We start from the raw sequence: 26,943 nt of genomic DNA, 5'->3' as shown, positions 1-26,943 counted from the left end.
TCCTTCCTTCCTTCCTTCCTTCCTTCCTTCCTTCCTTCCTTCCTTCCTGTCTTTCTTTCTTTCTTTCCTTCTTCTTTTTTTTTGACAGAGTCTCTTTCTGTCACCCGGCTGGGGTGCAGTGGCACAATTTCAGCTCACTGCAACCTCTGCCTCCTAGGTTCAAGCAATTCTCCTGCCTCAGCCTCCTGAGTAGCTGGGATTACGGGAGCGCACTACCATGCCCAGCTAATTTTTGTATTTTTTAGTAGAGAGAGGTTTTGCCATATTGTCCAGGCTGGTCTGGAACTCCTGACCTCAAGTGATCCACCCACCTCAGCCTCCCAAAGTGCTGGGTTTATAGGCGAGAGCCACCATGCTCTGCCTAATCATTTATTTTCTATGTTGATATTCTGCTGCCCAAAAAATACCAAACAATCCAGCCCATTTGCGGTAGTTTGTCAAAAGTTAAAAGTTTATCCTTTGAATATACAAGGAACATTATTCTGTACCATTGATAACTTTCATTATTTGTAAAAGTATATACTCTTTGTAAAAATTAATCTAAAACCTTTAATAGTTAACTCTTTTTTATAGAATCTAAGTCTAATTCAATGAGTTCATTCATTATTTATATATTCTTTGCAATTTATTCAAAAGAATTTCACAGTATTTCAAATTTTAATAATTACAGGAAGAATAGTTTTACAGTAGAAGCAAGTTTTTTTTGTTTTTTTTTTATTTTTTTTTTTTTAGAGTTCATGTTAATTCAATTATCTGTATGTCATTTTTGGTCCCTGGATATTCCAAAAAGATTTTTTGTTCTTGAGACAGAGTTTCACTCTTGTTGCCCAGGCTGGAGTGCAATGGCATGATCTCGGCTCACCACAACCTCCACCTCCCAGGTTCAAGCAATTCTCCTGCCTCAGCCTCCCGAGGAGCTGGGATTGCAGGCATGCACCACCACGCCTGGCTAATTTTGTATTTTTAGTAGAAACGGGGTTTCTCCATGTTGGTCAGGCTGGTCTCAAACTCCCAACCTCAGGCGATCCATCTGCCACGGCCTCCGAAAGGGCTGGGATTACAGGCATGAGCCACTGTGCCTGGCCTCTAAAAATATTTTTGTTTGTTTGTTTTGGAAGTATGAAAATGTTAATATTATTCTTGGGGGGAGAATTTGGGAGTAATTATTTTATTATATCCTAGTTATAGTTTTTAATTTTTTATAGGAACATTAATTACTAGGCTCAATTTTAAAAATGCGAAGGGAAAACAATGTTTTTACTGTTCCCACTTAAATTTAGATATGTATTCCAAAATATTACACAAGAATGAAAATCCTTATTAAATCTATCTCTAATGATTAACCAAAGGTGTACCACTCTGTGCTTATCATGAACATTGAACTTTTGTAGATTTTTCAAAGTTATTTAAGTGCAAAACTTAATTAGTTAACATTTGCTTGCTAAGTAGAAATGATACAGCATATTTTCTCCTGAATCATGTAGATGAGTCATTCTTTTCGATTGAATTATCTCCGTGCAATCAATGATTTACACTGCAGCACACCCACACTGAGTTATTAAGAAGAGATGTTTTGAGACCATTAAGAGGAGATTTGGGATCAATCATTTTACACAGGACCAGCAGAGCTAAGTCTAGAATTCAGGTTTCCTGACTCGTTTGTTTATGTTTTGCAGTGTTTCATTGTACAGCTTTTCTATCCCTATTAAAAATATCAAGGCATTCATCCCATCTTTTGATACTTTTACGATTTTCAATGATTCCAGAAAATTACAGATCATGGTTCTGCAACGCTTCTGTCAGTTCTTTTAGAACCATTTTGGGCTGCAGGAACTTTCATATTCATTCATTTCATTGTTCACATTCATTAATGTAAGAAAGAAAGGCTCAGAATCCCCTGCCTGCCCCCACCCCAAGAATAACCACTATGAACAGTTCATTTGAATCAATGTTTATATTGCTTGAATCTGTTAAGTGTAAATACGTAATTTTTTTTTTTTTGAGACAGAGTCTCGCTGTGTCTCCCAGGCTGGACTGCAGTGGCCGGATCTCAGCTCACTGCAAGCTCCGCCTCCCGGGTTTACGCCATTCTCCTGCCTCAGCCTCCCAAGTAGCTGGGACTACAGGCACCCGCCACCTCGCCCGGCTAGTTTTTTGTATTTTTTTTTTTAGTAGAGACGGGGTTTCACCATGTTAGCCAGGATGGTCTCGATCTCCTGACCTCGTGATCCACCCGTCTCGGCCTCCCAAAGTGCTGGGATTACAGGCTTGAGCCACCGCGCCTGGCCCCTAATATGTAATTTTTAAAATCAAAATGGAATCACACTATTCTACCACTTGCTTTTTTAAAATAGACTTTATTTTTCAGAGCAGTTTTAGGTTCACAGCAAAATTGAACAGAAAGTATAGAGACTTCACATAATGCCCTGCCCCCATTATGTATAACCTCCCTCATCATCAATTTATCAGCAGCCCCCACCAGAGTGGTACATTTGTGTCGACTGATGGATCTACATTGACATAACACTATCACACAAAGCCCATAGTTTACACTAAGGTTCACTATTGGTTTTGTATATTCTGTGAGTTTGGACAAATTTATAATGATATCTATTCACCATTATAGCATCATACAGAATAATTTCACTGCCCTAAAAATGCTCTGTGCTCCACCTATTCATTCCTCCCTCCCTGCTAACCCCTGGCAACCTCTGATCTTTTTACCATCTCCCTAGTTTTGGCTTTTCCAGAATGCCGTCTAGTTGGAATCATACAGTATGTAGCCTTTTCAGGTTGACTTCTTTCAGTTAGTAATATGCATGTAAGTTTCCTACACATCTTTTCATGGCTTAATAGTTCATTTCTTTTTAACACTGAATAATATTCCATTGTCTGGTATATTATGACCATTGATGTTTAATATGATGATTGATACAGTTGGATTAGTATCTACCATGTTTGTGGTGACTATTTCTCTTTGTTGTCTTTGTTCTCCGTTCCTATTTTTTCTTCCACTCTTTTTTTCCTTTTTGTAGTTTAGTTGACTATTTTATATGATTACATTTTCTCTTCTTTCTTAGCATATCAGTTATACTTCTTCTTTTTCTTTTTTACATTTTTAGCAGTTGCCCTAGAGGTTTTTTTTGTTTGTTTTTGGGTTTTTTTTGAGATGGAGTCTAGCTCTGTTGCCAGGCTGGAGTGCAGTGGCACCATCTCGGCTCACTGCAACCTCCACTTCCCAGGACCAAGTGATTCTCCTGCCTCAGCCTCCCGAGTAGCTGGGATTATAGGCACGTGCCACCACGCCCAGGTAATTTTTATATTTTTAGTAGAGACAGGGTTTCACCATGTTGGCCAGGATGGTCTCCAACTCCTGACCTTATGATTTGCCCACCTCAGCCTCCCAAAGTGCCTGGGATCCCAGCCATAGAGTTTAAATACACATTTACAATGAATCCAAGTCCACTTTCAAAGAATGCTATGCTGCTTTACAGGTAGTGCGAGTACCTTATAATAACAAAATAATCCTAATTCTCCCTCCCATCCCTTGTGTCTTTGCTGCCATTTATTTCTGTTATACATAAACATTTAAAAATATACACAGAAATATGCATGATTGAATACATTGTTGCTATTATTTGAGTGAACTGCTATTTTTTAGGTCAATTAGAATTAAATAATATATTTTACCTTATTTCCTTTCTTTATGTAAATCCAAATTTCTGACCTATATCATTTTACTTCTCTCTTAAGTAGGGGTCCCCAGCCCCTGGGCCGCAAACCGGTACTGGTACAAAGCCTGTTAGGGCTACACAGCAGGTGGTGAGCAGCAGGCTTCTGAGCTCCACCTCCTGTCAGATCAGCAGAGGCATTTGATTCTCATAGGAGTGTGAGCCCTATTCTGAAGTGTGCATGTGAGGGATCTAGGTTGCACACTCCTTATGAGATCTAATGCCTGATGATCTGAGGTGGAACAGTTTCATCCTGAAACCATTACCCACAAAATTGGTCTCTGGTACCAGAAAGGTTGGGGACCACTACTCTATAGGAATTCTTTTAACATTTCTTGCAAGGCAGGTCTACTGGCAACAAATTCCCTCAGTCTTTGTTTGTCTGATAATGTATTTATTTATCCCTTTTAAATATATTATATAATTAAATACATCATATATATATAGAGAGAGAGAGAGAAAGAGAGTCTCACTATGCTGCCCAGGCTGGACTCAAACTCCTGGGCTCAAGCAATCCCTCCACCTTAGCCTCCTGAATAGCTGGAACTATGGGCATGCACCACTGTGCCTGGCTTCTCTTTACTTTTAAAGTATAATTTTGTGGGTACAGAATGCTGTTGGTGGCTTTTTTCTCTCACCACTGTAAATATTTCACTCCGTTCTCTTCTTCCTTGCACGCTTTCTGAGGAAAAGTTGGATGTAATTTTCATCTTTTCTCCTCTACAAGTAAGGTCTTTTTCCCCGGGCTTCATTCAGAATTTTTTTATCTTTGATTTCCTGCAACTTATATATGTATGCCTGGTTGTAGGGCTTTTGTTTGTTTGTTTGGCATTTGTCCTACTTGGTGTTCTCTCAACTTCTGTGATCTGTGATTTGGTGTCTAACATTAATATGAGGGAAATTCTCTTTCATTATTGCTTCAAATATTTATTCTGTTCCTTTCTCTGGTTATTCTCTTCCTACTATTTCCATTACACATAAGTTATACTCTTTGTAGTTGTCCCATAGTTCTTGGATATTCTATTTATATAGTCTTACTTATTTTTGCAGTTTTGGCAGTTATTTCCAAGCTCAAAGATTCTGTTTTCAGCCTTGTTCAGTCTACCAAAAAGCCCATCAAAGGCATTCTTTATTTCTATTACAGTGTTTTTGATCTTTAGTATTTATTTCTTTTTAGTTCTTTCTTAGAATTTAAACTCTCTGCTTACATTGACCCATTTGTTGTACGCTGTCTATCCATTAGAGCCCTTGGCATTGTGATCATAGTTGTTTTAAATTTCTGGTCTGATAATTCCAACATCCCAGTCATATCTGAGTTTGGTTCTGATGCTTGCTCTCTGTCTCTTTAAAGCCTTTTTTTTTTTTTTTTTTTTTTGTCTTTTAGTATGCCTGGCAATGTTTTCTTCATAGCTGGACAGGATATACGGGGTAAAAGGAAGTGCTGTAACTAGACCTTTAGTAACGTGGTATACAGTGGGGGAGGGGGAGAGGAAGAGTTCTATAGTTGTATGAAGAGGTCTCAATCTTTTAGTAAACCTGTGTCTCTAAACTGAATTTCACAAGTGCTTCTCAGTTCCTCCTATCTACCCCATCCTGTTAGGTGGGACATGATGGCTAGAGTGGGTGCAGCTGGGTATTTTCAGTTTTCACGTGGAAGGCTAGAGGAGACTGGAGTTGTTATTTCCCTTCTGCATCATTTAGGCTCCTATTAATCACCAGCATTAGGCTCTATTTAAACAGTTTTTCCCAAGAGCAGACTTTGTTTAGAAGAGAAGAATATTTTTATTTTTATTTATTTATTTTCTTTTTAATTTTTTATTTTTTTTGAGACGGAGTCTCACTCTGTCACCCAGGCTGGAGTGCAGGGGTGCGATCTCAGCTCACTGCAAGCTCCTCCTCCCGGGTTCAAGTGATTCTCCTGCCTCAGCCTCTGGAGTAGCTAGGATTATAGGCACACACTGCCACGCCTGGGTAATTTTGTTTTTTTTAATAGAGACGGGGTTTCACCATGTTGGCCAGGATGGCCTCCAACTCCTGACCTTATGATTTGCCCACCTCAGCCTCCCAAAGGGCCCAGGATCCCAACCATAGAGTTTTAAATACACATTTACAATGAATCCAAGTCCACTTTCAAAGAACACTGTGCGGCTTTACAGGTAGTGCGAGTACCTTATAATAACAAAATAATCCTACTTGTAAAAGTTGTCTAAACAGGTGCTTCTCAAACTTTGATATGCACACAAGTCACCTGAGGATCTTTGTTAAAATAGACTTTCACCCAGGCTGGAGTGCAGGTTCTCTATTTTTAATTAAAAATCGAAGGAAGAAGGATATTTCACATTTCTGTAAACTCTAAGATCTTACAACAGAAGTGAAACTGCACATTTAGGGGTGCCTGCCCCTCCACGGATGCTGCCCTTTGTGGGTCACATGTCCTTAGGAAAATGAAAGACTGCGCACTCCTGACTTGTTGGCCAGCTCTGTTGACATCTTTCAGTGGCTCCTTTCATATACGGCCACTCCTCCAGAGGCCTCTTGTACTTTGGGAACTGGTGAGTCTCCCTGTCCCTAGGGCTTTTTAGTCACATGTCCATCCACTGTTTCAACGTAACATGCACCTAGGCAAGGTTAACGATTACATGGTTGGGATGAAAGGTCATCCTTTACACAGAACATCAGAATGGTAGATAATTCCTGTTCCACCTTCTCTGAGGAAGCAAGTAAAGAAGAAACAACACAGTCATATTAATAAAAGAGTCTTCGTTCCAGACGCAGTCCAGGAATCATGCTGGAGAACTTCTGCAACTCTACTTTTTGGGTGAGAAATTGCATTTATCTTCACATTGACTCTTCTCAGACTCAGAACAAGTGGTAGTTAGTTAACTCAGGGTGGCCACCAACAAGATCCAGAAATGTTAGATGTGCAGTTGGTCTAAAGCTCAGGCTTTTTAGAAAGCATAATTCATAATATCGCCAGAGAATATAAGGGATATAAGATCTGGGAAAGGTAATGCAATTTATTCTGTCATATGTTTATTTTATCTCAGACTCTTGTACTAGCTAGTTGCAAAATTGCCTTCTCTAAAGAGAAACAGGTAAAAACCTTCCAATTTTATTAGTGTGAGGAAGGAGAATTGTTGTTGCATACTTTGCTAGTAGAAGGAAGAGAAGGTCGTGACTGAGTCTTGCTGAGACATGTTGATGTTGAAATGATAATGATAAGTTCTAGAAGAACTGGCAGCTAATGATATGGACTAGAAGTTGAGTCTAGGGATGCAACTTTGGGCATCATGAGTACTGAAATAATTTCTGAACAACTGGAGTCATGTAACACTGTTTTTAAGGAAAAGAAGAGACACCACTTAGAGGGTGAACAAGAACAGTGTAACATTATGGAGTCATAGATAGCAAAAAATTTCAAGATAAAGGCCAATCAACAGTATCAAAGGTCTAGTGGAATAGAAAACAAAAAAGGACCTTAGATTTAGTGATTTTGGTAAGGGTTTAGTGAGAGAGTGTCATCTGCAAACTCCTAGCCTCAGCATCAGAATCACCTGGGGCAATTAATATAGTTTAAGTATCTTAAGTGATTCTTTTGAATTATAACATTTGATAACCTTACGTAGAGGTGAGAGGGGCAAGGATGAGATAGCAGAGCACCTGGGCAGCACCTCGTGTGTTAGAAAGGACCTGGGTCCCAAGGCCCGCAAGGTCAGGAGTGTATACCACGGCAAGGTGGGTCTTCATGGGCTGCAGTATCTAGACAGGCCATCTCTTGAGAATTCTTTCTGAGCACTGACTACCTGACCAACTTTCTTGGTCATGGCATCGCATCCATTTCTTTGAAGAGTCTGTACAAATAACCATATAAAACAAATTTTAACTATTTATGGGAAGAGAAAAATCTACACTCATGTGACGCAGATACGGGAATTGGTGCCCACCTCCCACCCCCCAACTTCCACTTCACAAGACACTTCCATTTATCGCTGAATACAAAGACTGCACAAAACTTGCTGGCAGTAAGCCTTCTGTCCAACAATGCTGATGTCCCTGCTGTGCTGACACTGGACAAGTTTTTAACGTAAGGGCTCTGGGCCATCAGAGGGTAAATGCTACAGAGTGACTAAGCATTCTCCCTGCATGGCGCCTGCATGTTTGAATATCTGCCACTGAGTTCAGTTAGTGCTAGAAACTTGAATAATTTTTTATATCCTAGAGAACTATTCTCTCCTTTAAACTGGGAAACAGTCCTTCTTCATCCTATAATTTGGCAAATGCAGTGGTGAGGTTTACTCAGGATAGCTGGTACAGAAATTCACTGAGAATCACAAGAAGACAGGTGTTTAGAGGGTGGGTTGGCCAGAAAGTAACTACATTTGTCATTAAATGGTGAATTTGTATCAATGTGCACAAATAGGAAAATATGGATAGTTAAAGGGTAAGGCTGGATATGGATATGGAGTTGAGTTTCAATTGTCTGGAAGCAGTGAGATGTGCTGCAGGATGGTTTTCTGTCTTCACAATGCATGTATACAACAATCCTTCCCCTTTGGTCTCCAGAATTCCTCATTCCTGGACAGTCCAGAGGCAGACCTGCCACTTTGTTTTGAGCAAACTGTTCTGGTGTGGATTCCCTTGGGCTTCCTATGGCTCCTGGCCCCCTGGCAGCTTCTCCACGTGTATAAATCCAGGACCAAGAGATCCTCTACCACCAAACTCTACCTAGCTAAGCAGGTAAAATAACACCACTGTTTCTGAACTCTAATTCCTTGGTGTACAGTAGAGACATTTTCTTGGTGTTTAGTGTCCTGTTCCTTGTCTTTAAGCAGCTGTCCCAGGTGCCATTATCTCAGGTAGAGCCAGGTTCTGGGTTTCCCTCTCTCCATCTACCCTAATTCTCATGGGTCCCTTGCCGCATTTCTTAAATCAAAGTAGCTTTGATTTTTGCATAAGAATGGTGACTCTTAATTCTTGTGGATATTGGGTTCCCTAAACACAAAGGGCATATAATCAATCAAATTATCTTTATAGCATTTGATAAATGAACACTGGATCACCTGTCTTTAAACAGCTCTAATAAATCGGTGGACTGTAATTCAGTTGGCACCTACCTCATGAAAATGAACTAGATAATGGATCTCCAGCCCCACTGAGGCAATCCAACCATCACTCATCTTCAAAAACTTGGATCCGAAATAAGGTTTCCATTTTCCCCACGTATTTGATGAGTCAGGATGATCACTCACAGTAGAGGGAGGAAGGGTGAGTGTGCACAGTGACAAGCACAAGTACGGAAATAACAGAAAGGACAGGTCTGCGGGAGAGGCCCAGGAGGGGCCAGGAGGGGAGGAGCCCTCAGCCAGCTGCACCAACTCACTTAGGGAGGGGTCTTGTGGGAACCCAAGACCCCCATTTGAGGTAGTAAAATTATCTCATAAAATCTTCCATCTGCTTCCTTTCACTAGTTTTTTTTTTTTAATCTGTCTTTATTATCATTATTACTAATATTTTAAATGGAGTCTCACTCTTGCCCAGGCTGGAGTGCAGTGGCATGATCTCGGCTCACTGCAACCTCTGCCTCCTGGGTTCAAACAATTCTTTTTTTTTTTTTTTTTTGAGACGGAGTCTTGCTCTGCCGCCCAGGCTGGAGCGCAGTGGCCGGATCTCAGCTCACTGCAAGCTCCGCCTCCCGGGTTCACGCCATTCTCCTGCCTCAGCCTCCCGAGTAGCTGGGACTACAGGCGCCCGCCACCTCGCCCGGCTAATTTTTTGTATTTTTAGTAGAGACGGGGTTTCACCGTGTTCGCCAGGATATGCCTCAATCCCTCCCAAGTAGCTGGGATTACAGGTGCACACCATCACGCCCAGCTAATTTTTGTATTTTCAGTAGGGACGGGATTTCACCACATTGGCCAGGCTGGTCTCAAACCCGTGACCTCAAGTGATCCCTCCTGCCTCGGCCTCCCAAAGTGCCGGGATTACAAGCGTGAGCCACCACACCCAGCCTCTGTCAGTCCTTATCTTTCAACACGTTTTTGGAAAGGCAAACTAGATTCCCTTGTTCTATGAACATACCTAACAATGACTCAGGTTACCTGGAACCTTAAAAGGAGGAAAGAGGTTGGCCAAAGGAAGTGGACTTCACCTTGACACTTTGAGGTCGGGATTGGTCGTGGGTTTTGTTAGATTCTGATTAGAAAAAGAAGAGTCTCAGAGCTTGGGACAGGGTCACTGTCTCCCTTGTTGACCTGAGTGCCCATCACAGGACCTAGCATGTTTCAAACACTCAGATGGAATTCAACATTTGTTGAATGTTGGTGTTAAATGCATTCTAGGAATAGTGGTAGATTTAAGAGTATGTTAGAGCTGAACTCAGTGGTGCACACCTGTAATCCCAGCTCCTCTGGAAGCTGGAAGTGGTAGGATCACTAGAGGCCAGCCTGGCAACATAGTGAGTCCCCATCTCTTAAAAAAAAAAAAAAAAAAAAAGGACAGAAATGTATGTTAGACTTTGAATATTCTGAACATTGAACAACTCTGCACATTTAATAACATTCTCAGTACCCTTGGATTTGAGTCATTGTCTGAGGTTAGAAGCAATCAAGTTGGGAGGCTTCTTCCACTTTCTGGAGCTTCCAAGAAGAAGCTGGTTAATGAGCAAACCAATATCCCATCCTAATAAAAGCTATTAACTCTTTTATAAAATACTTTATTGAGATATGATTTACATATCATACAGCTCTCCCATTTAATACAATTCAGGCTGGACGCTGTGGCTCACACCTGTAATCCCAACATTTTGAGAGGCCGAGGTGGGTGGATCACTTGAGGTCAGGAGTTTGAGACCAGCCTGGCCAACACAGTGAAACCCTATCTCTACTAAAAATACAAACAAATTCAGCTGGGCGTGGTGGCTCATGCCTGTAATCCCAGCACTTTAGGAGGCTGAGGCAGGTGGATCATAAGGTCAGGAGTTCAAGACCAGCGTGGCCAACATGGTGAAATCCCGTCTCTACTAAAAATACAAAAATTAGCCAGGCATGGTGGTGAATGCTTGTAATCCCAGCTACTTGGGAGGCTGAGGCAGAGAATTGCTTGAACCTGGGAGGCAGAGCTTGCAGTGAGCCAAAATCATGCCACTGCACTCCAGCCTGGGTGACAAAGCAAGACTTCATCTCAAAAAAGCAAAAACAAAAACATTAGGCTGGTGCGGTGGCACACACCTGTAACCCCAGCTACTCTCAGGTGGCTGAGGCATGAGGATCACTTGAACCTGGGAGGTGGAGGTTGCAGTGAGCCGAGATCGCGCCACTGCACTCCAGCTTCAGACTCTGTCTCAAAAAAAAAAAAAAAAAAAATACAATTCCGTTTTTTTCAGTATATTAACACATATATGCAAACATCACCACAGTCAATTTTAGAACATTTCATTCTCTTTAACCCCGTCTCCTCATTCCCGTTATCCTTAGCAACCACTAAATCTCTTTTCTTTCTTTATAGATTTCCCTGTTCTGGACATTTCATATGAATGGAATTATATAATATGTGATCTTTTTTTATTGGCTTCTTTCCCTTGGCACAATGTTTTCAAGGTTTATCTGTGCTGTACCATTGCTGTACCATGTATCAATATTTCACTCCTTTTTTTTTTTTTTTGAGACAGAGTCTCACTCTGTCGCCCAGGCAGTCTGCCAACATAGATTCTTGCCAACAATGTGTTAAAGTGCATATCCCTGCACCATTGTCAGCACTGAGTTATTTTCAACTTTTATGTGCAAACATGACATCTCATTGAGTTACTTTGCATTTTTATGAATACTAATGCAATTGATTTTTTAATCTGTTAAGTATATTTCATTTGTGAATTGTCTGTTCATATCACTTCCTTATTTTTTTAATGGGGGTGTGAGTGTATTTAACTTATCTTTTGAACAGATAATTCTCAGAGGGTCACAAAATTCAAAAAGTACAAAAGGGGCTGGGCATAGTAGCTCACGCCTGTAATCCCAACACTTTGGGAAGCCGAGGTGGGAGAATTGCTTGAGCCCAGGAGTTTGAGATCAGCCTGGCCAACTTGGTGAAACCTATCTCTACAAAAAATATTTTTAAAAAATTAGCTGGGCATGGTGGCATGTGCCTGTGGTCCCAGCTACTCGGGAGGCTAAGGTGGGAAGATCACTTGAGTTTAAGGAGGTCAAGGCTGCGGTGAGCCGTGTTCACACCACTGCCCTTCAGCCTGGGCAACAAAGCTAGACCCTGTCTCAAAAATAAAATAAAACAAAATAAAAAAGGACAGAAGGGTACACAGTACTCTAGTCGCTCATTCCTGTCTTAGTTGACAACCATTGATACCAGTTCCTTGTATCTCCTTCCAGAAATAGCCTGCACTTTTACAAACAGCTACGTACATATATTTTTTTCACACAAATGCTAGTGTCCCATATGTGCTTTTCTGTGACTTAGAGCTCCTTCCATTTTAGTACATAAAAATCTGCATGTTTCTCTTTTTTTATGGATATGTTATTCATTTGTACCTAAGCAGCCAAACTCGTGCTGATACCACCATGATGCGACAAAATACAAAACATCATTCCATTAATGTTAGAGTAATGAACAAATTAGGGAGTCATGGTAAAACAGAGCTAAAAGGGGCTGAGGAAATCAGTGAAGTGCATTATAGTGTAACCCTTCACCTGAACAATTGAGTTTTTTTAATAAGTAAAAGCCCCCCAATCCCACAAAGTAGGAATAATCCTTCATCTTTATACTTTTTACTTCCTATTCTTGAAGTTAGACTCTAAATCCTAAAGATACACCAACGAGATTGTATCTACTTATCTATAGCCGGAGGCATCTATTGTGTTATATTCAGCAGCCAAGGTGACGGAAACCTCTTTGATTAGACTTCAGTCACATCCCACCCCCAAAATCAACCCAATAGGTACAATGAGAACCAGGATATCAAGGCAGAATGCAGAGCTGTAAAACAAGAAAAATCCTGTGAGGGAGGGAGGGAAAAAGGAAGGATTCCGCCACTACCCAGACTGAAATTGAGTTAATATATTCATCTCAACACATGTTCAGGCTGCATGTTCATGGAGTAATTTAAGAATAAATCTATCATTTGTGAAGCACTGAAATACTTAGTGGTTTGCTGTGTTACATCATAGCTCTCCCCAGCAGTTTCCAAGACAGCCTTCAAAAACTGGCAGGAGAATTTTGCTGGAGCTGCATGCAGGACTACCAAGATTCCTCCCCATATTTATGAAACCGATTGTTCCGGGACTGGTTGTTCTAGTCTTCTGTGTGTCAGGTCTGACTTTTCCAGGAATGGTTGATCCACACTGGAAGGCTTCCAGATGTGTTCCCCAAGCATCCCAGGCGGTAGGAAGAGTAGAGGCCTGGGTATTCTGTAGATGCTGAGCCCTGAGTCATACTGTTACTTATTCTTTGGTCACTTGGTTTTCTACCACCTCTTAGATTTCATTCTCTGTAACTAGCTCATATGCTGTTTGTAGCTAAGGTTCAGGTATTGTAAAGTTCTTGCAGCTGCTGGAGGCTGCAGTGTTTCTATCTCTGAAATCCATCATTAATTACACACAACTGGGCTGGAGACAACATGATTCTGGTCTGCTGTTTCTTCTCCTAGACCTTCTCTTCATTCTTCACTGTGCTCTTCTCTGCAGAAGTGGGTAGTTTTACTTTGAGACTAGTGGAAGAATTAGGGCTTTCCTGAATAAATAGATAGATCCACAGAGGAAGGAAGAGGAGAGAGCCTCTGAGTGGGACACCTCCTCAGATGTCATTTGCAAGGATGGATAACTTTCCTCAGGGCCACAAGTCACAGGCATTGATGAAAGAGTCACTAGAACTGGATGCTTTGGAATAAGGCAGGCTTTGGAGACAGGATGGACTCACACTCGTGTTATTGAAAAGGAGTGGGGGAGGGGCAGGTGCAGTGGCTCACGCCTGTAATCCCAGCACTTTGGGAGGCTGAGGTGGGTGGATCACCTGAGGCCAGAAGTTCAAGACCAGCCTGGACAACATGGTGAAACCCCGTCTCTACTAAAAATACAAAAATTAGCTGGGCATGGTGGTTCACACCTGTAATCCCAGCTACTTGGGTGGCTGAGGCAGGAGAATCGCTTGAACCCGGGAGGTGGAGGTTGCAGTTAGCCAAAATCGCAGCACTGCACTCCAGCCTGGGTAATAGAGCAAAATTCCGTCTCAAAAAAAAAAAAAAAGAAAGAAAGAAAGAAAAAGAAAAAGATGAAAAAAAAGAAAGAAAAGGTGGGGGAAAATTAAAGAGCTGGACTGTAAAAATGGCTAAGGCTTTAAGATTTAAGTATCTAGGTAGAATATCTTAGAGAAATATGTAAAATTTCTCCAAATGTAAAAGTATCAAAAAGCCAGGATGAAGTCAGTCCCCTCCACATTAACAGGAGACAACCAGCTCAATCCCACAAAAGGTCTGCTTCTTTCTTTGTAATGATTCCTTGAGATGCTGTTATTTGAATGTACCATAATTTATGTGCCCTATATGACATGAGTGTCATTGGTTTCTAATATTTTGCATCATAAGCAATGCTGCAATCCACAGCTTTGTATATACTTGTGTATTCAAGTGCATCTATAGCATAAATTCAAAAAAATGAAATGACTGAGTTAAGGATATGTGAACTCATAATTTTTATAGACAGTGCAAACTGCCCTCCAAAGAGGCTCTCCTCGGTCTCACCAACTTTGTATCACATTTTTTGATGTTTGCTAATTGGTTAGGCAGAAGTGGCATGTCATTATACTTTCAAATTGTATTCTCATATTAATGAGGTTAAGCATATTCTCATACGTTTTAAAGCCTTTTGTGTTTTTTTAAGAAATCCATTTATATTATATACTCTTCTTTTACATTGAGTCATTAGAGTATTTTTAAAAATTACTTTGTAGAAGTTCTTTATAAAGTTAACCGGTCTTTTTTGATATAAATTGCTCAGTGTATTTCAAATCTATTGTGTGAGTTTAATATATATAAGTCTGTGGCAAGGCCCCCTCCTTTTCCCTAGCCTGGGGAGTAGGCTGCTGGTTAGTATCCTCTAGTCATCTCCAAGGTCAGGTGCCTTAGCTCTAGCTTGCTCTATTTTACCTCCTAGTTTACCTAAAGGCAACTGTAATGTACCACCTATAAAGCTGTTTTTTTTTCCCCAAAACTGCATAGTCTCTTGTGGGGAAAACACCCTGTACTGTATTATATACTTGAAAAAATGCATTCCAGTTATTAACATGTCTTTGACTCTACTCCTTACTAAATAGCACTGATCCTGTTAGTTAAAGTAAAGGTGCGTTCATCTCCTTCCTTGGCTGGTTTTCATTACAAAGGGCCCATTATCTCTGCCTGAGACATTCTAGATAAATGAGACTTAAAAAAATGAATAAGGGTAGATGGGTAGGAGCATAAAAGGATGAGGGGAGGGGAGATGGTGCCACATAAATATCTTTGTTTTGATGGCTAAGATGCTGGTATATTTCCTCAGTGGAGGCAGTAATTTTCCCTCCTGATAGGTGGGGATGTGGGCCTTTAAAAAGTATAATGTGTATCATCATGTCTTCTGAGCTCATAGGACAAATATTGACTGGCATTATCTGGGATCAAGACTGGGGCTGGGTGTGGTGGCTCATGCTTGTAATCCCAGCACTTTGGGAGGCCGAGGCAGGCAGATCACCTGAGGTCAGGAGCTTGAGACCAGCCTGGCGAACGTGGTGAAATCCCGTCTCTACTAAAAATACAAAAATTAGCCAGGTGTGGTGGTGCACACTTGTAATCCCAGCTACTCGGCAGGAGAATCACTTGAACTCAGGAGGTGGAGGTGGCAGTGAGCTGAGATTGTGCCTCTGCACTCCAGCCTGGGCCACAGAGTAAGACTCTGTCTCAAAACAAAAACAAAAAACCTATGGCCTAAGAAAGGGAATAGTGCCTTTAAAACCTAGTACTTTCTATTGCCATGTAACAAAATACCCCAAAACTTAGCAGCTAAAAAAGAATTCTTTAAATCTTAACAGTTTCTGTGGGTCAAGAATTTGGAAGCAGCTTACCCAGGTTCTGCTTCAAGGTCTCTCATGAGGTTGAAGTTAGTATGTGCTGTCTGGGGCTACTGGCATGTGAAGGCTTGACTAGGGCTCAAAGACCTGCTTCTAAGATGACTGTCACATGGCTGGTGGCAGGAAGCCTCAGTTTCTCACTGGCTGTTGGCAGAAGGTCTCAGTTCCTTACCAAGTGGACCTCTCCAAAGAGCTACTGGAGTGTTCTCATGACCGGACTGGTAGCTTCCTCCAGAGTGAGCAATCGGAGACAGAGAACAAGGAGAAAGAATCCACATTGCTTTTCATGCCCTAGCCTTGGAAGTCACACACTGTCACTTCTGCCATTTTCTGTTCACCAGAAGTACATCCCTAAGTCCCCAGCCCACACTCAAAGGAGGGGGAATTAAGCTCTGCTCTTTGAAGAAAGGAATATCAAAAAGTCTGCAGACATATTTTAAAACTTCACACTCAGCATCCCTCAAAAACAATGATCATGGCATCCTTTGAACATTATTCTATCACTTGAACTGTACGTATCCATTCATTCCAGAAATATTTATTGTGTTATCTGAATCACTGTATACCATTTTTCTTATCCATCACTGGAAACCATTATGTTCTAAGAGCCTTATAAAGAATGATATCCTCCTAACAGTGGTCTTTTTCCCTTCTCAGGTGTTCGTTGGTTTTCTTCTTATTCTAGCAGCCATAGAGCTGGCCCTTGTACTCACAGAAGACTCTGGACAAGCCACAGTCCCTGCTGTTCGATATACCAATCCAAGCCTCTACCTAGGCACATGGGTAAGACCTATCACCACTTCTGCCCTGTGTTTCCCTTTTCATTACCCACAGGCATCTAGCTGAAATGTACTCTTTGGGGATGAAATTAATTCCAAGGTCATCTGTCTTTTTCACAGGATCCACAGTGAGGCAAAGCTTGGTTGGAATGGGGTGAAATTAATTTTAGCTTTTCATCTTCATTTGAGCATTAATGTATAGAGCCTTCTCCCTAGGTTAAGTATTAGCTTTCATGACTAAGATGTATATCTTATCTCCACATATCTTGCCATCTAAGGGTCACAGAGGAGAGCTAAGATTCTTGATGTAAAAGAATATTTTAGGGCCGGGCGCGGTGGCTCAAGCCTGTAATCCCAGCACTTTGGGAGGCTGAGACGGGCGGATCACGAGGTCAGGAGATCGAGACCATCCTGGCTAACACGGTGAAACCCCGTCTCTACTAAAAAATACAAAAATCTAGCCGGGCGAGGTGGCGGGCGCCTGTAGTCCCAGCTACTCCGGAGGCTGAGGCAGGAGAATGGCATAAACCCGGGAGGCGGAGCTTGCAGCGAGCTGAGATCCGGCCACTGCACTCCAGCCCTGGCGACAGAGCGAGACTCAGTCTCAAAAAAAAAAAAAAAAAAAAAACAAAAAAAGACTATTTTAAATGCTGTAAATAGTATTTTTAAATTGATTGATGACTCTAAACAATGGATCAGTGAGCTTAGAGTTTCTATAAACTTGATATCAAAAAGCTAATGTCTCTCTGGCAGGCATTTTTACGGGGGGTGGGCCTAGATAGTGTTTAAATAACAATTTAATTAATTGCCATCAATTCAGTGGCAACTAATGACGCATAATTATTTGAACTTTCAAACTTTATTGAAAAATCAGAATGCCTGGCAATTGCAAACCTACGTTCAGGCAGAGCAGTGTCAGCTGGGTCTCAGTAGCAGTGGTCCCGTTAGACCACGCGCTCGGCACAATCCTCCCTGGGCAAATGTTATAAATCATGGCTCTTTCCCCACCAGAATGCTGTTTTAGGAGCACAGCACTAGGTCTAGGAAATCAACATTTAATTTCTTATATCTAAAGTAGATGATATAGGGGAATTTTTTTAAATTAATTGCTTAATCTTGTATTAGAAAATCTAGCTACGGACACCTTGCACCTAATTAATTAGAACCTGTCTTCCGATCTTACTACCGTAATGTCTGAAATTAATTTTCCTGCATCTTGGAAAGGTTTTTCTAGCTCCCAAAGTAACTCCACTAAAACGCAGATAGTGACCTTCTACATTCTTGGCCAGCGTCCCACTCAAGTGTGGTCCATAGAGATGAGGCACTGAAAGAAAAAGCTGGATGTCATGGGGGGGAAATGTTCAACCTGGCATCTGTGTGCTCTCTACCTGGCCAGATTAGTCATGACAGTCTCCTCCCTCAGCCCTCCTTTCTTTCTTCCCATGTTCTCTGACATCCTTCTCCCCTGAGTCCTCGGTTAGTGGCAGTATTCTTCAGAACATCATGTGAATTTCTCTCCAGCTCCTGGTTTTGCTGATCCAATACAGCAGACAATGGTGTGTACAGAAAAACTCCTGGTTCCTGTCCCTATTCTGGGTTCTCTCAATACTCTGTGGCACTTTCCAATTTCAGACTCTGATCCGGACACTCTTGCAGGTAAGGAAAAAAGAGTGGATGACACGAGGAGGTACCACGGGGCATCTTCTAAGAGTAAATGACATCAAACTGAGCTCCGGGATCAAATTGTACTACAGGGATTTGATCATAGGCTTTAATCACAAGCATTGATCTATACGGACCATGTAGACTTCATTTGGACAAAAGGCTCATTTTTTCCTCTTTGTTTTTTTCTTCATAGGGTGACAATTCTAATCTGGCCTACTCCTGCCTGTTCTTCATCTCCTATGGATTCCAGATCCTGATCCTGATCTTTTCAGCATTTTCAGAAAATAATGAGTCATCAAATGTGAGATTCTAAATATGCCCATCTCATATATTACTTAATTGGATGATATCTTAATGAATATAACTTTAAGAAGTCTGGGTCTCATGGAGGCCCCACAAGACCATTTTATGACAAGGAAACAGATAGTGATGAGAGTATTAAAATGCTGACTTTTACTTTCACCTGCCAATTGTCAGCATAGTTAACTCATTCATATATCTATGCCAGAAAATCTGATTATCATTCTACTAGTGGCTTTAGGGTCTCCAAATAAACACATGTTGATAAGCTGACTTTAACATCATATCTAGTTTCTAGCACAACATTGTATCATTAAAAAATCTGTTTCAGATTTCAGAGTCCCATGCAGTTCCTGTCTCCAATTGGTTTACTTTTCAAATTTTTGTGTCTTTCAGAATCCATCATCCACAGCTTCGTTTCTGAGTAGCATTACCTACAGTTGGTATGACAGGTAGGAAAGCCTGGAGTATGGGTTGTCTGTATCCTTACTCTCTCACTCCTCTGAAAGTGACAGAAAGATTTTTTATTTTATTTATTTATTATTTTTTGAGACGGAGTTTCGCTCTTGTTGCCCAGGCTGGAGTGCAATGGTGTGATCTTGGCTCACTGCAACCTCCACCTCCTGGGTTCAAGCGATTATCCTGCCTCAGCCTCCCAAGTATCTGGGGTTGCAGTGTGAGCCACGACGCCCAGCTAATTTTTGTATTTTTAGTAGAGATGGGGTTTCACCATGTTGGCCAAGCTGGTCTAGAACTTGAGCTCATAATCTGCCTGCCTTGGCCTCCCTAAGTGCTGGGATTACAGGCATGAGCCACCACGCCCAACCGAAAGATTAATTTTTTAAAAATGCCTCCTGTGACCTCCATTTCTCTTCTACTTAGAGTCAGAGAGTGTTAAAACTTACAGAGCAACTTAATCCAAGCCCCCCAGTGGGCAGATTGGGATGCTAAGGAGAAGAAGGAGGGGGATTTGTTTTCGGTAGCCTGGGAGTCCCACAGGAGAAGAGGAAGGAGGCAGTAGGACAGGAAAAGCAAAAGTTGGAGGCAGGTTTGGAGGGTAAGGGGTGAAATAGCTGGCCTGGGCTACCAGAGGATCTGGAGCAGACACCCTTGGCCTTTATAGTTGCAGGGACCCATTTGGCAGGCTGGTGAAGTCTATGAATCTCTTCTCAGGAAGTGTTTTAAATGCATAAAATAAAATGAAAGACATTGGATTCTAAACAAAACCAAATATATTGAAATATAGTTACCAAAATATTTAAAAAACAAACGCATAATTTAGTAATATATAGACTTCGTTATTAATGCATTAAATAACAAGATCTAGTGATGAGTCTAACAATGACCATAATTTCAAAGTAGTGATGAGCATAAGTGAGCTATGAGAACATGTGGGATTTCTCAGCCTGATGCGGTGGCTCATGCCTGTAATCCCAGCACTTTGGGAGGCTGAGGCGGGTGGATCACCTGAGGTCAGGAGTTTGAGACCAGCTTGGTCAACATGGTGAAACCCTGTCTCCACTAAAAATACAAAAATTACCTAGCATGGTGGCACATGCCTGTAATCCCAGCTCCTCGAGAGGCTGAGGCAGGAGAATCGCTTGAACCTGGGAGGCAGAGGTTGCTGTGAGCCAAGATCACAGCATTGCACTCCAGTCTTGGTGACAAGAACGAAATTCCATCCCCCCCCAAAAAAATAAAGGAAAGAAAGAAAGAAAAGAAAATGTGGGATTTCCAAATGCTAGATTTCAGTTAGATGCTATTACAAATAACAATATAATATATAATTTAGGCCAAGTGTGGTGGTTTACAACTGTAATCCTAGCACTTTGGGAAGCCAAGGCAGGAAAATCACTTGAGCCCAGAAGTTTGAGGCTGCAGTCAGCTATGGTTGTGTCACTGCACTCCAGCCTGGGCAGAGAAAGACCATGTCTCTAAACATATATATAATTTATTTTCCATCTATATTCTCAAACTCCTGGCTAAGAGCCCTGATCAAGAGAGATGGCACAGTGGCTGGACATAGTGGCTCACACCTGTAATCCCAGCACCTTGGGAGGCTGAGTTGGGCGGATCACTTGAGGTCAGGAGTTCGAGAACAGCCTGGCTAACATGGTGAAACCCCGTCTCTACTAAAAATACAAAAATTAGCCAGGGGCCAGGTGCAGTAGTTCACGCCTGTAATCTCAGCACTTTGGGAGGCAGAGGCGGGTGGATCACCTGGGGTCAGAAGTTCGAGACCAGCCTGGCCAACATGGTGAAACCCTGTCTCTACTAAAAATAAAAAATTAGCCAGGCGTGGTGGTGTGTGCCTGTAATTCCAGCTACTTGGGAGGCTGAGGCAGGAGAATCACTTGAACCTGGGATGTGGATCTTGCACTAAGCCAAGGTCGCACCACTGCACTCCAGCCTAGTGACAGTATTGAAACTCCATCTCAACAGAAAAAAAGAAGAAGCCATGTGGAGTAGTGCACACCTGTAATCCCAGCTACTTGGGAGGCTAAGGCAGGAGAATCACTTTGAACCCAGGAGGCAGAGGCTGCAGTGAGCCAAGATTGCGCTACTACACTCCAGCCTGGGCAACAGAGTGAGACTCCTGTCTCAAAACACACACACACACACACACACACACACACACAAAACCAAAGATGCCACAGGGGCTGCTTTATTTCTTGAGGGCATCAAGGAGGCCCCCAAGGAGATGCCAGAGTGGCAGAGAAGCAGCCAGTGTTTGAGGAGGAAGGAGCAAGAGCAGGGTAAGGTGATGCTCTTTTAGCTCTCTTTCCCTTCTCTTGTCTTCTAACACATTCTGTTGACCCTATCCATTCCTTTTTCTGCTCTCCCCACTCCTCTGTCAAGTTCAAAGGGCCAGGAGATGGGGATAGTCCCATTCTTCTGTCCCTCTATCCCAGAACCTGGAGGTAGGTTCTGAGAGAAGTGGTGGAGTAGCCTCTGACCCAGCCTGGGGAGTCTCACCCTGTGGTTCGCTCTTGTTCCAGCATCATTCTGAAAGGCTACAAGCATCCTCTGACACTCGAAGATGTCTGGGAAGTTGATGAAGAGATGAAAACCAAGATACTAGTGAGCAAGTTTGAAACGCACATGAAGACAGAGCTGCAGAAAGCCAGGCGGGCACTCCAGAAACGGCAGCAGAAGAGCTCCCAGCAGAACTCTGGAGCCAGGCTGCCTGGCTTGAACAAGAATCAGAGTCAAAGCCAAGATGTCCTTGTCCTGGTAACTTTCCCTTGAGTGTCTGTGTGAGCGTGCTGCATGTTTCAGGCAAGAGTACATCAGCATCATGGCGATTCTGTCCTTACATTTTTACAGCACTTCGTACTTCTCAGTGCATTTCATATTATTAATGGTATTCATAATACTAATACTACCTTAGTGATGGATACATGGAGTGTAATGTACTGTTCTCTCTCCTTTGAGGTACTTTTGAAATTTTCCATGATGAAATACGGTTTTCAAAAAAATAATACCTTAGCATTTCTAGATTTTCCACCTTGGTACAAATTAGCATGAGCAGCCCATCTGTTGATTCATTCACTTGAAAATATTGCCGGGCGCGGTGGCTCAAGCCTGTAATCCCAGCACTTTGGGAGGCCGAGACGGGCGGATCACGAGGTCAGGAGATCGAGACCATCCTGGCTAACACGGTGAAACCCTGTCTCTACTAAAAATACAAAAAACTAGCCGGGCGAGGTGGCGGGCGCCTGTAGTCCCAGCTACTCTGGAGGCTGAGGCAGGAGAATGGTGTAAACCCGGGAGGCGGAGCTTGCAGTGAGCTGAGATCCGGCCACTGCACTCCAGCCCAGGCGACAGAGCAAGACTCCGTCTCAAAAAAAAAAAAAAAGAAAATATTTATGAGCACAACTGTGTGTCAGTGACCATTCCGGGCACTAAAAGAGTGCTCATCTTTTGAGAGCTAGAAAATATATAGTAAGCCCATATATAGGTTACTCTTTGAAAGTAATAATAGCTATTAAGAAAATAAAGCAGTAGTGTATTTGGAGTGAAGTGCGACTTTAGACAGGGTAACGGGAAGCTTCTCAGAGGAGACGATGTCTGAACCACACTCAAATGATGAGATCAGGCCCTCCGAGGGACAGTCGGAGGGAAGTGTGTTCCAGTCAGAAGGAGCAGGCATGAGAGGCTGAGAGGGGAACATGTTTGACTTGCTCAGGGAATGGCAAGAAGATCCAGGAGAGGGTACGCATGGGGTGAGATGGGCTCAAGGAAGTGGACAGGGATTAAACTGTGTGGGCCCTTGTGGGCCACAATAAGGAATCTGGACTTTATCTGAAGTCTGATTGCCAGTGGAAGGTTTTGAGCAGAGAGTAAGGAGATGGGATTCATGTTGTAAAGAGCTTACTTGGGCAGCTTCCCAGAGGATGGATCATTGGGGGCAAGAGTAGAAGCTGGAAGGGACGCCAGGGCAGCTGTCCCAGCAAGGGAGACCCATCAGATGGGACCTCAGTGGAAGACATTGTGAGAGAGTGTCACTGGTAGGCTGAGAAGCTGGAATCTGGGGCAAGATGAGACTCAGGAGGACGTAATGAGGAGGCCAAAGCATAGACAAAGAGGCTGGTGACTGAGTTGTAATGCCCCATGTGTGTGTTTCCCAGGGCTGCCATGATAGAGTACCACACTGGATAGCTTAAAACAGAAATTGTTCTGTCCCCAGCTCAGGAGGCCAGGAGGTTGAAATCAAGATAGCAGACTTGCTCCCACTGAAACCTGGAGGGGAGAATCCTCTCTTCCACCTTCTAGTGTTTGCCAGTAACCCTTGGCGTTCCTTCACTTCCGGATGCATCACTCTGATCTCTGCCTCCACCATCACAGGACCATCTTCTCCTTGTGTCTGTCTCTTCTCTTCTTGTAAAAATACCAGTTATACCACATTAGGGCCCCAGTGACCTCATCTTAATTTGGTTACATCTGCAAAAACCCTATTTCCAAATAAGGGCTCATTTTAAGGTACTGGGGGTTAGGGCTTCAACATAGCTTTTGGGAGTAGGGCTACAGTTCAACCCATAACATCTCACAGCAACCACAAGCATGAAAAGAACAGAAAGGGCCTCTCAGCACCATGCCCAGGCCCTTCACTCTCAGGACTGCCCCTCAGGCCCTCACGCAGATGGGTCTCTGTTTTTACATGGGACTCTTACCAGGTTAGTTTCCTGGTTTTCTAACCCAACATAGATTACAAGTATCAGTTAGCAGTGGGAGAGTGGAACAGTGCAGGCAGCTAGAAGGGCAGAAGCAACTAGGCCAGGGAGAGACAATCAAAACCTGTACATAGAAGGCCACGGGGCTCACAGGCTGACCATCCTGAAGCTGCTCAGGCCAGGAACAGACATAACTCTGTGGACACTGTTGTTTGGTTTTGTACCTAGGATGACGTTAAAAAGAAAAAAAAGAAGTCTGGGACCAAAAAAGATGTTCCAAAATCCTGGTTGATCAAGGCTCTGTTCAAAACTTTCTACACGATGCTCCTGAAATCGTTCCTACTGAAGCTAGTGAATGACATCTTCACGTTTGTGAGTCCTCAGCTGCTGAAGTGAGTCCTCAGGCCTTGGATGGTCCTTTCAGGGCCTCCTCTGCCACCCTCCTTTTTGCCCCTGTGTATGCAAGCAGCAGCTTTTCTTCAATTCCCATTTTGTAAAAATGCTCATCATTTTCTTCCACCTTAGCCTTGTGTTCATGAAGACTGCAGGCAGTTTTCAAGATGTATGATGATATGTACTTTAGCCTCTCTCTTTTCCATGTCTCTCTCCTCACAGGGGGCCGGGTAATTGTTCGGGGCTCTTTCTTGTTAAACTGCTAAGGGCTGAGCCAGGCCCAAGGGGTGGGCAGCGTACCCCTGGAGAGTAACTGACTTCATCTCTCCATCACAGCCTTCCATGGGCGGTTCGGGTTAATCTTGACAAGACTTCAAAATCTGCCATGATCTGTGGAATGAACCACCTGCAGGGAAAAACAGGGCCAAAGCATTGCAGGGGCAGCTATGTGGAGCATTTCTTTCATTATCCTTCTCACAGCCATGGGTTATATACCCTACGTTCTTGCTGCTCATCTCCAAGTAAAAGCAAGAACGCGAGGCTAGGCATGGTGGCTCATGACTGTAATCTCAGCAGTTTGGGAGATTGAGGCAGGAGGATTGTTTGAGGCCAGGAGTTTGAAACCAGGCTGGTCAACATAACAGGACCCCATCTCTACAAAAGAAAAGAATTAGCTGGATGTGATGGCACATACTTGAAGACCCAGCTATTCAGGAGGCTGAGGTGGGAGGATCACCTAAGCCCAGGAGCTCGAGGCTTAATGAACTATGATCCTGCTACTGCACTCCAGCCTGGACAGCAGAGAGAGACCCTGTATCAAAAACAAAACAAAACAAAACAAAAAGGACACTGGTAAAACTGTGGAGCTTAGGTCTTCCAAAGGCTTTGGACAATTCTGGTCACTTTTGTTACCTACAGTATAAAGGTAGCATAGTCTAGCTGGCTGTGCATGAGGAGAGAGGCATCCTTGGAGGCCTTATGGATATAACTAACTTGGCTTTTCTCTGGCAGATTGCTGATCTCCTTTGCAAGTGACCGTGACACGTATTTGTGGATTGGATATCTCTGTGCAATCCTCTTATTCACTGCGGCTCTCATTCAGTCTTTCTGCCTTCAGTGTTATTTCCAGCTGTGCTTCATGCTGGGTATAAAAGTACGGACAGTTATCATGGCTTCTGTATATAAGAAGGTAAGCAGAATATGGCAGGTATCACCAAAGAAAATCCCCTCAGTAAATATGAGCATTGATTCCAAGGTTGAGGAAAATGTGATGGAAATGATAACTCATCTCAACACTTAATTTTTACTGGCCATACAGCCTCCTTTAGATGTTTCTTTGGAAATTAGATTATGAGAAGTGTGTTCACAAACAATGGGTGGAGAGGCCAGGAGGGAAAAGGTACTCCCCAGGGAGAAGCTTGCAAGCTGTTCTGGTGCTCAGGATCCACCTTGCAGCCCTGAAGGCTTGGCTACCCATCCATCTCTTCCTGCGTCTCTTGACAAGGTAAAATGCCTTGGAAAAGAGTATAAGGTCAGAAAAGAAGCTGGTGAAGGGTCAAACTCTTAAAACCACCAACATTCAACTCAAATACTTAATGAAACCCAGCTCAGAGACCTGGTGTATCCATCTCAAATTGCAATCTTGCCAGAGCTCCATCTCCCCAGACCAAATTTCACCTAGCAACTTCTTTTCCTAACCTTTAGCGCTAACCCAACCCTCCTCTGCCTGACTTCTTTTTTCAATTTGTAAATACATTCATGCTGATTACTGAGTTCTGCAGACCTGGAAGCTTTTTCTTTTCCTTAAGATGATTTTGTTCATCTTCCCTCTGATACATTGGGTTTTTTTGTTAGTGGTGGTGGTGGTTTGTTGTTGTTGTTTCTGTTGTTGTTGTTGTTGTTGTTGTTTTTGAGACGGAGTCTTGCTCTGTTGCCCAGGCTGGAGTGCAGTTGTGCAATCTTGGCTCACTGCAACCTCCGCCTCCTGGGTTCAAGTGATTCTCCTGCCTCAGCCTCCTGAGTAGCTGGGACTACAGGCGTGTGCCACCATGCCCAGTTCATTTTTGTATTTTCAGTAGAGGCAAGGTTTTACCATGTTAGCCAAGATTGTCTCGATCTGCTGACCTCATGATCCGCCCACCTTGGCCTCCGTCCCTGCTGGGATTACAGGCATGAGCCACAGTGCCTGGCCGATACATTGTTTTTGAGGGTTAACTTTCTCAAGGCAACTGTATGTTCCTCATGTCCTCCATACCAAGATGAAGTCCCATTTTGTTCCTTAAGAAATGAAAATACAGTAGTTATGATCAGTGACTACAGGCTTGAGGAGAAAATTCATCCCTGAGGAAATAGATTCCAATTTTTTTGTAGGTTGGAACACTAGTTGACTCTCTTCCTTTTTTTATTCCATCACTGCAAAGTTCCATCATGGTGACTTCTCTATTACAGTTCCTACTTTCCTCCTTTGCTTTCCTCTCAAGAAACAACACTTTGTCTTTCTCTTCCCTGAGTAGATGTTGGCTCGTTGAGAGACAGTGGCAGATAATCCAAGTGTCTTTAGATCAGAAGTCTGGCCACGTCCTTTGAACTCCCAGATACCTCCCTACTGGAATTTGTCTTCCTCCAGTTGATTTTTACAATCTCCTTATTCCTTCTGGAGATACTGAGTTTCTGCTGGTTTACAGGTTATGAGGTCACTAACCAGCCTATTTCAGCCATTGCTAGTAAAGTACACTTCTACAATTTTTTCATAATTGTGATTATTCATTCACACTATTTTGATTCTTAATATTCCAGGTTTTG

The 26,943-nt window shown here is 42.7% G+C and overlaps 1 protein-coding gene across 1 annotated transcript in view; it reads left to right on the top strand.

Moving 5' to 3' along the window:
• Positions 1-5,731: 5,731 nt before the first annotated feature.
• Positions 5,732-26,943, top strand: part of ABCC2 (ATP binding cassette subfamily C member 2) — a 61,702-nt gene continuing 40,490 nt past the window's right edge. The window contains exons 1-9 of the mRNA XM_023206400.2: positions 5,732-6,549; positions 8,295-8,468; positions 16,488-16,613; positions 18,131-18,265; positions 18,468-18,575; positions 18,971-19,026; positions 21,574-21,808; positions 23,977-24,140; positions 25,153-25,330. Of these exons, the coding sequence (XP_023062168.2) occupies positions 6,517-6,549; positions 8,295-8,468; positions 16,488-16,613; positions 18,131-18,265; positions 18,468-18,575; positions 18,971-19,026; positions 21,574-21,808; positions 23,977-24,140; positions 25,153-25,330 (1,209 nt within the window). The 5' untranslated portion in view covers positions 5,732-6,516. The remainder of the gene's footprint in view (positions 6,550-8,294; positions 8,469-16,487; positions 16,614-18,130; positions 18,266-18,467; positions 18,576-18,970; positions 19,027-21,573; positions 21,809-23,976; positions 24,141-25,152; positions 25,331-26,943) is intronic.

Source organism: Piliocolobus tephrosceles, chromosome 9, assembly GCF_002776525.5.
Source record: "Piliocolobus tephrosceles isolate RC106 chromosome 9, ASM277652v3, whole genome shotgun sequence".
NCBI classification, from domain to species: domain Eukaryota; kingdom Metazoa; phylum Chordata; class Mammalia; order Primates; family Cercopithecidae; genus Piliocolobus; species Piliocolobus tephrosceles.
This window is presented reverse-complemented; position numbering and strand designations above follow the sequence as displayed.